General features: G+C 43.2%; 1 protein-coding gene across 1 annotated transcript in view; it reads left to right on the forward strand.

The window, feature by feature from the left end:
* Window positions 1–3,645, forward strand: part of COX20 (cytochrome c oxidase assembly factor COX20) — a gene marked incomplete at its 5' end in the record, with an annotated part of 4,226 nt that extends 581 nt beyond the window's left edge. The window contains 4 exon segments of the mRNA XM_077779908.1: window positions 1,904–2,018; window positions 2,119–2,182; window positions 2,856–2,983; window positions 2,986–3,645. Coding sequence (XP_077636034.1) covers window positions 1,904–2,018; window positions 2,119–2,182; window positions 2,856–2,983; window positions 2,986–3,152 — 474 coding nt within the window.
* Between the last annotated feature and the right edge of the window lie 7,940 nt (window positions 3,646–11,585).

Here is an 11,585-nt window from a genome sequence, read left to right on the forward strand (position 1 = left end):
TCCTCCCCACCTGCTCACCTGCCATGACTATTCTGTTCCACTTGGCCTTTAGAACGGACAAGGTGACAAGCGCAGTTTTTTCCCCCAATAAAACGAACTGCCTAGAAGCAGAATTAAATCCTCCAACCTTTTTGAAAACACAGGGATGTAGGAAGAGCTTTTATAATTAAAGTCGGCAACATTAAGGAGCACCTGCTGTGTCCACCAAGCGATGTTGGGGGGGAGGGGTGTCTGGGAAGGGGAACAGGGAGAGGAAAAAAATGGACTAGAATAATCAAGAGACATAATTTCAGCTTTATTATGAACCAAATCACACTTCTTCCCTGGCAGCAGCTTGAGCCAAAGCAGCAAACAGGAGAAAATACAAACAAGATCTTCATAATTCAGCCTCTAATCTGACTTGCCCTTTTCCCTCCTCCTACGGAATCCTGCCTCACACTATGCTGTTTACAAATTATTCATTGAAACTTGTTAAAATATTTACTAAGAGAGCACGTGTGTGCACACACACATTGGGGGATGGGGGGGGATTTGCAAGCAGGCTCTGTGCTGTCCGTGCAGGGCTGGATGCAGGGCTCCATCCTTGACCCCTGGGATCATGACCTGAGCTGAAATCAAGGGTCAGACACTTAACTGAAACACCTCAGGTGCCCCATAATTGGAATCTTTAGTTTCTTTAAGTGTGTGTTTTTGAGAGAGCAAGTGGGGGAGGGGCAGGGAGCAGGGACAAAGGATCTGAAGTGGGCTCTGCACTGACAGCTTCAGGGCTGACAGCAGACAGACACAGCCTGATGTGGGGCTCAAACTCATCACAGACTGTGAGATCATGACCTGGGCCGAGGCTGGGACACTCAACCGACTGAGCCACCCAGGCGCCCCTGTAATTGAAACCTTTAAATGGACAAATTTGCTTCCTTTTTACAAAGCTGTTACTGAAAGCTTGCATTTACTCAAGTTTTAGGAAACCATCTCATTAAATCCCTACATAGGCACTCACAGCGAAGCAAGTGTGACTTTAAAAAAGTCATGTCCTGCCCTCCCCAAACCCCGAAAATAGAGTTCCATTTGACATTCACACTAAGCACGTGAGGTTAAGCTGGGCAGTATGTTTTTTAATCAGGAAGCCCAAGTCCATCCATCCATCCATGAAGACTCAGGAAAAGCATGTCAAGGTTCATCTTAGCACTTGGAAGAAACTTGAATCATCACATAGCCCAATGCCTTTCATTACAGATTTGAGGGCCACAGACATTAAAAAATACATATATATCCTACAGGTTGTAGAAGTTAGTGGCTGAGCTGAGAAACCCATCCCTAGGTTTGCTTACCGTGTACTATCTACAGAGAATCAAATACAGTCCAATGCCATTTCTTACCACAGGTAAGGAACCCCAGGAGATGGTGCACCCATGTATCTGCACATGAAGTTACTTGTATGATCAAAAGTGATGTTCACCTAATAGTAATAAAATCTGCAGTCACTGTTGAATTTAAAGCAAACAGCACCATACTCTTAAGAAAGCACGGTTAGAGTAACTTTACTTTTACCATTCTATGCCTCCCAAAGTACGGGGAGCAAACTTGCTTTTTCAGATCAGCGATAACTGTTTTCATAGATGTTTAGAGAGATCATAGGATGAGGGATGCTCACATTTTCATACCAGTCAATTAGCAAATTGTGGTATTAACACCTTAGTTTAATTCGCTTAGGGTTTACGTTGTCCTGTTGGAATGGGCTTTTCTGGCCAGGTTCCCAGGGTGTCCCAGGGCCAAAGCCCGATGACCAAAGACGGTGTGTGGATTCACCGTTGTCACACAGCACATGTCTTAGTTTAGCCTTTGCCAGATCACCCGGAAGTAAAAATATTTTGCTCAGTCCAGGTTCTTTTCGATTTCATCCTAGACCTTTAAGCTCCTAGGAATTCTAGATGTTGAGAACATCCCCTGTGCACGAGACTCCGTATTATACGGTTCCTTAGGATCGGTCGTGGCTGGCCTTGGACATTTTTTGTTAACTAGTGAGTATCGGATCTGTGTTTCTCTATGTACGATGAACATTTTCTAGATGGACTAATATGTACTGTTTAACTTAATTACAGTGGTTATGCTTTTTGACAGGTAGGATTAGAAGATCATGTGACGTCGGAGTAGGAGGATTTCTCTTGGTCACATTAGGATGCTGGTACGTGTAACCAAGTCATTCAAGAAGGTCCAAATCACGATAGGTTTATCTAAGTTCAAGCACATGCTCGTTCTGAGCGAGCTCCCACTGGAAGACTACCCGCCCCCCCCAGCCCTCAGTGTTTATTTTGAAAAATATCTCTTCATGGAAACGGGCCGTAGGCAAAACGGAACTGCTGGAATGCCTTTATCTCAACTCTGTGTCTGTAGACACATTTTATACCATTCGTCAGATGAATGCAGGACATTGCATCAGCACCAAGTTATGGTTTCTACTTTAGGAAGGCCTCAGCCTTTTACACGTTCACTTCCTGCTTCTGGCATCAACCTGAAAACGCCCCTTTAAGAATGTGTTCACAACTACTGGTACAACACATGCCTGAATCTGATGGGTTTTCTTGAGGGGGGAAGAAAAAGAAGCCAGACCCAGAGGACCCAGAATACATCACAGATAAGAGGTTGTATGTAAAGCATACCATAACCATAACGTGCTCATAAGTATTCTTTGACATCAAAGTATCCCCCACATAGCACTCCCAAATTAGAACAGCTGTATTTTCAGTCCTGGGATAGCCATCTGTAAAGGCATCTTGACTTTTGTCACTACAAATTTCAAACCTGTTTCTAGAACTTTTATCTGAAGAAAGACTTAACTCCTGTTCTTTTCTTACAAGGTTCCATTGTAGGTATAATCACGCAAAGCTAAGAATCCAGGAAAGAATGGCCAGAGAAGGAATTAAAAATAAGATTCTGTACGAAAGTACCCACCTTGATCCTCAAAGAAAACCAGCCGATGGCAGTGGGTGACCTCGAGCACAGAAAACCTAGCTACAAGCCCAAGGTCCACACTAGTAAACCCTGTATGTGCCGTGACTTTCAACCAAGTAAATAAAGTATGTGTTAGTTGTAGTCTCTTTGCTACACTTGTACGAACACACACACACACTTTTGCTCCTGATCTGCCAGCATAGCAGACAGTGGGTTCGTCAAACTTAGCAGCCTCATGCGCTTAGAAGAGTTTCCTTGTTGCAAGAGTATAAATAATGGCATTTCAAGAAACAGACTCTTCCCAGTTGTGTTTTAAAACTTAACTGCATGACTGCACCCTGTTAAAAACGAGGAAATACTTCCTGGTTTCTAGTGAAGTGCTACTGTAAGACTTAACACTAACGGATTTTATAACTTTGCAGAAATGCTCTTTGAAAAACGTACTCCCTGCCTGACCCTAGTGTTCGATTTCTTACAACAGGTAGGATGATCTCTCCACAAGTAAAGATTGCTTTTAAATGCTCTCAAGTTCTCTGAAGTATGCAGTAGCTTTTAAATGGAATTTAAGCATACACATGGCATGCACAAAAATATCTGCAGAACTTGTTTAGATCACACACATATTACATTAATATAAACGAGTCATTTACAATTCAATCAGCTGCCATTTAAAAAGGCCAAAAAAAAAAAAAACAAGGTACCCAACCAGCCAAGTCCACAGCATTTATTCATTCAGGAAAAAACTCCCTTTTCAAAGCAATGGAATTATTTCTTTTTCAGTTCAATAAATATCAACATGACTTTTCAAGAAAATCTTTTAAGGAAGACAGAACACCGGCTAGGGGTCTTCCTGGTTAAGAAACGATACGTCTGAAAACAGACCAGCAGACAGGATTCTGGTATTAACGGTCCTAGAACTTGGTTATCATGGTGAGCTAGAGAAACAGAGCAAGGTCAAGATACCCTGGGACTTTATTCTGTCATGTCCCACTTCTCAAAAGTAAGTGGGGAGCACCTGCTTGGTTGGGTTCACGAGAGGGAACACCTTCCCTCCTATGCCCACCTTCCCTGTGGCTGTCCCCCCGAGGGGCAGGGCGCGCAGGCCACGCGGTTTACCAGTTGCCACTGTCCAGCACATATCCCGAGGATATTCTAGTCATCCAGTGGCCACCAAAGGCAGAACGTGAACACTCATTAGGAGAGGTTATTGGAAAGGAAAATGCAGGTTCCAAGACCGTCTGGCCACAGACACAAGTCCACGCTGAATCCAGTCTAGGATATTCAAAGTGATGGGTTACTCACGTGTTACGAGGGAGTGCTGTATCTGCGTGAGTGGGGGGCACCGAGGCGTACTAATCAAACCTGACCTTCAACACGCTGTGTGTGTGCAGGTCACTCCCGTTCTCGGCTCCAATTTATAGATGGAGGCAATGCATAAAATTGGGCAACTGGATTAAGTCACCTAAATCCCCACCTAGCGCTCCCGTTCTATGATTACATCTTACCCTGAGTAAAAGAAACCTCTCGGCTGGCAAAAATTTCCAAGGCCTTCACCAATAACAAGGTTAGTTCATTTTCACAGCAGAGTTTACTGCATAAATTGGAGACCTGGATAAAAACAAAAGTTGTGACACACTTACTTGGATCACTTTTAAATATCATTAAGTTTCCATGATTGTTAATACCTTCTATTTCCTTCCTCAGTTACGAAGAGGTTGTAAAATCACACTCAGCCCGCTGAGCTAGGATACACTCCAGGCCCGTACCCCGTGGGCCGCTGGCCACCTTCCTTGAGGCCTCCGGACAGACCACATCCCCCTTCTAGTCTCCAGCCCCATCCGCTCACTCTGCCACCCAACCTCAGGCCGTCTCCAGCGCACCTCTGGCCACCGTGACCCGACCTCAGGCCTCTGCTCAAGCCTTCCCGTTCCGGTCACAGGCAGGGCTACAGGTAGAGCCTGAGTTTTTTGGCAAGAACTTGTCAACTTTCCTCTTTACATTCCCCACCGCCGGGCATGGCAAGACACAGTCCCCAGGTGTCTGTTAAACTGTAGACCGAGCCCAGGTCCCCACTCACCCACACACCCACCATGGGACAGATCCGGAAGAAGAAGAGTAACCTACCTTCCGTGCCTGCGGAGGGTGGCCTGCAGGTGCATTGCAGCTTTCACTGTTCCATTAATTCCAAAACTTCACACTAGGTGATCTAGCAGTAGATACCAGCTAAATAGCTGATTAAAATAGAATTGTGGTCATTAGTAGTTTTAAAAACGTTTCGTGGCTTATCTACATGCTTTAAGTCTTTCTAGTTGCTCTATGCATTTCCCCCCTTCCCTCACCCCTCCCTCGAGTACTTGGCTTTTCCGTCACAGTTAAAAGGACCTCAGGGAAGTGAAAATTAACTAGCAGCTTTTCTCTGGACTCGTGATTTATAATGACCAAGTTTGGCAACAAAGAAATTTTAACTATTCCTAGTACCGTTATTTGATTTGCAAGCATCTTTTTAGTCTACGTACCTCTATACTCCATCGCTGGATTCCCTTTGCTTCGATTATATAATGCGAGGAGGTCTATATAATAAATTCAGGATTCCTGTTTATGCGCTTTTCAGCAAAGAGCTAGGGATCAAATGGGGTTTGAATCCTTCTATTCCTAGATAAAAATCTGTAGTGGATGGGGGTCAAGGCACCCCTTTAAAAGTCACGTTAATATACGTACTACAGTTTGGGTACACAGAAAGTCTTAATAAGTAGAAAAAATAAAGCGAGTGCTAGAATGCCGATTTTTAATGGTTCTCTAGAATCATTTTTGGAAGCATCTTAAAATATGGTCCAGTGGTCATCCAACCCGGACAACACAATACACCAATATCCTCTACCACCCAAATGCTGGCGTCTTACATGGCCGATTTTATGCAGGAAGGTCCATCTTTTTTCTCTTAAAATAGGAAGCTTTAGGGACAAAGCTCATCACAAAGCTCTTTCTCAAGGTATTACTTGTTGAAGCTGGAACCGCGGGCACTAGACTGTTGCAGGTATGCTTGCCTTACTCATTTTCTAGAATAAAGCCGTTTGTTTCCCAAGTATTTCTATTTTGACAAAACCAGCAGCGACTACATTAATACGAGCAGGCACCAATTTAAAAAGCCTTCTGTTCATGCTTCTGTTACAACAACGGGTACCTGTTCCACTTTCCTAGGAAAAACTTGTTACGTTCCACGTGCTATAAACCTATTGTATGGCCTCTCCTTAGACAATCTACTAAACAACCTGTATATTCTAGTTTCCTAACGGAGCAGTTTCCACATTTCTTCCCTGTGGACCGTGAGGCCAAGTCCTATGAAAGCTATGCTTTGCTATCCGAATTCAAAGCTGGATTTCTGAAACAAATGTTTTTCTTGTAAGGGTTTTCTTCCTCCAGTGAACAAAATCAGGTTTTTACTTTTTAGTCTGAAACAGAGTAGTCTGCTCTTTGAGGAGCCATTAGATTTTTAGGGGACACAGTGGAGCTCTATTTCATTGAGCTACATTTCAACTCACTATAGTACCCAACAGATTTCCCTCTAAGCTTATCAAGCCTTTAAAGGACGACTTCAGAGCAATGAGAAATTACATGCTCTGGACCGGCACTATCAGAGAGCTCGCACTGAGCCTTTTTAGTCCTTCTGTCTTCACAATTAAATTTACTTCCTTGTTGATTTTCCCATTTTGGTATCGAGTCCTATCTCATTATCCAAAAGGATCTCAATCTATTTTCGACACGTTTATAAACTAATGAAGAACAAAGCATTTGTGCAGTTAGCACAGATGCAGAAGAAAGACGGAGGGAAAACAAGGACGTAGGTGTCCTGGACGGTTTTCTGAATTAAAAGTATTTTCAGTAAACTCTACGAGTATATGAAAATGAATGTCTTCCAGAAAGTTAACAACAGAAGGAATTTGAACTAAGGATCTAACCTTTTAAGGACTCAGCTCTATTTGCATACGCAGCCTTAACCCTACTGGGGGGCCACCACCCTACCAACACAGCTACACGGCACACCTGGGTGCGAACGGCAAAAGGAAAAAAACCTGGTCTTCCGGTTTCTAGAATCTAGCCCATCAGTTACCAACATCTCCCTACCCCGTACTTTTAAATAAGGGAGCTCTAATTAAGGTGATCCTGGAAGCCCGATAGAACAAGTATGAAATGTACAAGCAGCAATGAATTTGGAATACCTATTGGAATCACTGGAACACATTTAGTTGGGCCCTTTACTCTTCCACACAGCACATTCACATGGACAGACTAAGGAAAAGGAGATGAAATTTCAATCAGCATTTTTTTTTTTTTGCTTTATTACTTAAAAAAAAATAGATATATTAGGCTGGAATCTTTGATTGTACTTGACCATGACGCTCCCACTCCCTTCAACTAGACAACGGAGACGTAAGGATACCTTCTATTAAGAGCTACCTAAAAAAATTACCGTTAGTTGCCTTTCTAGTAAACATTCTTCTGAAGTTCCGATTTTCCCCTCACCTCTCTGGATGCCTTAATAATAACTTCAAGGGGTTTCTGGCTCAGGTCAGCGGACTATACTGGCCACCTTGCTGTTCTTGGCCTTTTTAATTTCTTTTGCTGACCCTAACTTGTTGAGTGTGCTCCTGAGGCGCTTGGCAAGTGCCGAGTATTTCACTGCGCAAAGCCAATTCCTGTGGGCTCATGGACAACATGTTACAGGAATGGCAGGGAAAAGCATGCCATCAACAGCTCCGTGTTTATCAAGTAGCGAGGCTAGCCGTCCGGCCTGCGCTGATGGAGCAGACATGCTCCAGAGAACGCAGGTACAGCGATGCAATTGGTAACGGTGCGGCCAATGTGAATCTTCTCTCAGAGACATGTTCTCTGTTTATCTAGACTGTTTTTACCTCACCGCTTTTGACTCTAGAATATTGTTTCTCATACCCACACATCCAGCTTTGTTTAAAAAAGCAAAACCCCTGTTCCTTGTCAAGATGCAAGTATACGTTGAATCCTGGCATGAAAGGGGAGAAAAAAATCGTGATACTCCTAGGCAATAATTAAGTAAGTACAAATTTAAACACAGTTAAAAGGTCCTTGTCCCGATAACTCCCCTAACCAAGCAGATTACTGACGGGCTGGCTTTATTTGTTCCCCTACAAGTAACTGCTCTACATCACAACCGAATGCCCCAGGACCTATGTAATACCAAAAAATTGTAGTTATTCAGCTTTCCACGTGGACAGCACAACCTAACTTCACAAAATACACAAGTATTTTTAAAATGATTCTGGTTAACGTTATGAACACAGTACTTACAATCTACTGAGCCTTCTAGACTAAGTTCCTTGGACGAACTAGACGTACTCATTTTATATTTAGTCAGCTGGTTAGGACGTGACTGTGTATGTCACTTACTCTATGTGCACGTTGTCAGCCATCTCTCACCTATCTTAAGTGCTCGTCTCGGGGCTCCAGCCGCACGCGTGTTGCAATCGACTAAGTGTAACGACCAAATAAAGTAGCGTGCGTATTTTTAGCAAAACAATCATTAGCTGTTTAGGTAGGTTATTTCAACTCTTCGATTTTGCATATACAGAATTAAAACTTTGGAGATACTCGGGGGTCCTGGTTTTTCTGTCTACCCCAACGTGCTCAAGAGATAGACACTATCAATCGGCACACTTTTAGATCACTTCTGTAATAATTCTGAAGAGTTTACCTTCGATAACAAAGTTAAAAAAATAAGACAAGACTGAGGCCACTCGCTTCAACATGAGTTAGCTGCATAAAGGATTTTTAGGATTTGTCTAACATGTACCTGCAGTTCTGGCACCAGGGTAAAATACACCAGCATCAGGGAACCTCTAAAATAAAAAAAAAAACACTAACCTGGTTACACATACAACCCCCGTGTTTTACTGTAGACGCTAAAGAAAAAAGGGCTGAGAAGAAAATTCAAACCTAAATCCAAACAAAAGGCTCCACGTAGCAAAAGGGCATTATAGTTTTAGGTAAGTTTAGGCAATTAACCATTCAAATTCAAAGAGGCTAGTTTGATGTAACTGATAAATTCAAACTGACAAGCTAACGCAGTTAGTCCAAATACTAATTCAGTGTCCCCTTTAATGCCAGTGCATAACCATCGTGATCTATTGCCAAGGCCCTGAACAATCCATATCCTTGCTCTGGATCTACCATTCCTGCAATGTTAAGCCGCTTCTCTGAAAGCCCCAGGAACACCAAGGACGACAAAGTTTAGACTCAAACCATTTTTGGTATTGTAGGTAAACATGGCTTTTGAAAGAATATTGTACTCCTCTTTCCAGAGTATTTCAAGGAATATTCTGGGGGTTGGGGGTGGCGAACTTCTCTCTGCTACATCCACCCACTTTTAAAAAGCCACTGTATACTTACGTGTACAAAGGGAATCGTGGAAACGGTTTTAAGATGTACATTTATGTCTGGTACCAGAAACTAAGACTTGGGCTGTAAGAGACAGGTTTATAGCTTCCTTAGAAGTTTATTGTTTTTTTTTTTTTTAAAAAGTACCAGATACACTCCTATAGACCTATAATCCGTTCTTTGTACGTGTCTGAAGTCTATCCCAAGCTTAAAAAGCTATGGGAATACGTTTTTATTTGTGCAACAGGACCTATTATGAAAATGGGCCTAGGACAAAAAGCCAATTTGTATTAAGCTTACAGAAAAATGTCATTCAACTCCCACAACTGATGCACGTATTAAATACAGAACACAGTATGTCCATGAATGTTAATTCTCCAGAAGGTGGAAAACGTACTCCAGTATTACTTTTCCTGGAAAAATTTTACATGCTTTTTCAAAGCAAGTGGTCTTTAAGAAGCTTTAATACCTTGTTGTCAGTGCTCAGGACATGGTCCTTATTTTCAGTCTATCCTGGGCAAGCGTGAGCTTCTGGTTTTGTGAATTTAATACAGCTTCCTTTTGTCAGACTGACTTCACTCGTGCTTCATTCTATGATTTCATCTTACTGTCTGGCCACGAAGGGCCACAAGTTAGTCCTAGCCTCCTAGGTCCGAGCCAGAGCCCTCCGCCAAAGGCCAGACAGGAGCGACAAGATGGAACCTACCATCAAGGAGGCAAATGCTCTACAGGACAAGGGTTGTTACTTCGTTTCTACGTGGCAGTGATTTGCCGTCTTTCCTGATTAACCAATCTGATCCAATACCTCACTCGGGGCAGACAAGACCACCCACGGAACTTTCTAGGGAAAAGCACCAGCTAGCTCTTGTTCACTGGGCTCTTGCTGCCACGGAGGGACCACCTGGAGTCGGGGCAAGCACTGTACCCAGTTTCCCTGTCACACATACATCTTACTCCGCCAAGTGGCATTTCTTGTTTCTCCCTTTTGCTCGCTATTCGCTACACTCCCCTCTCCCAAATTCCCCAAACACGAAGATTATTCCTTTCCAGGCAGATTTCATTCTCCTCTGGAGACTGCTGCTGGCCATGTCACCACTTTCCCGGACAGGGTTTTCATCTACTCCACTGGTCTTCCCAAACTCTCCTGGGCTATGCAAGGGAAGGCGGTCTGCCAAACAGGGTGACTTGGGCCCTTGCTCCCCCACTACCGTCAGAGGGTGAATTCCTCGGTAAGCAGGCTTAAGCTAGAAGGGAGACCCAAGATTTTTCCAAAGTACCTAGAGCACTGATGAGCAACAAGGTTGAAACCTCTTCTTCCCCTGGGTAGGTTTACGCAATCCGAATAATCATAGCGTGTACGATATGATACAGTTAATGCCAGTGATTGCTAGCACTAAACTCAACTGCTAAAAAAACCAAAAACCCCTAAGACGCTCTCTTGTACTGTTAAGTATGCTCTACGGTAATTCCAGGATTAGCCTGTTCCCAAAATGTATCAGCCTAAACCTACACCGCCATTTAAACTCCACTCCCACTCAGCCGGTAGCAGAATGCCTCAGAGTCTGAAGAAGTGAACAGTCTAATTGAAGAGGGCTAAAAACAAAAGTCTAAGCCAACAGAAATAACACACGAACCTCAACTTCCCAGAAGCAGCCTAAAACACCAACCAAGTTCTAGACTGAAGTCAAGTTTTAGTTCTACAGTTTGACTCCTGATTCCTCACTTCACATCAGTGAGGGTCCTTTAGAAGATTAAGTGTTCTGTGCAAACCCAATAGAATTACGATTAGGGGATCTAATGCGGTCACATAGCTACAGTTAAGTTAGCAGTGTTGTGTAGTCGTGAAATGACTGGCTTGCATGATGGCTTCTAAAAGCATCTGTTCCCAGAGTCTCACGTATCACATATATGCGTATTTAAGATATTCACTTGAGGACAGCCGTTAGCATTTCGTAAAGATGGTAAACAGAGGGTTAACTTCTCCCAGCAGCCAGTGCACCTTTTCCCCTCGTTAAATGTTAAGTCGTCTGTGGGGGGGAGGGGAAGGAAGGATTCAACTTTACTTAATTAAAGTCAATGGTCAGTATACATTTAAGTTTTTAAAACCTAAATGTTGCAAGTACAGAGTACAGAATAAGCTGTCCAGAGAGCACACACTTAAATTTCCTCCTCTTGGGAGTTTTATAAAGGGATTTTGAACCTTGATGGCGAGAATCCCAAAACGAGAG

This window comes from Crocuta crocuta, unplaced genomic scaffold (genome assembly GCF_008692635.1).
Source record: "Crocuta crocuta isolate KB4526 unplaced genomic scaffold, BGI_CrCroc_1.0 scaffold322, whole genome shotgun sequence".
In the NCBI taxonomy this organism is placed as follows: domain Eukaryota; kingdom Metazoa; phylum Chordata; class Mammalia; order Carnivora; family Hyaenidae; genus Crocuta; species Crocuta crocuta.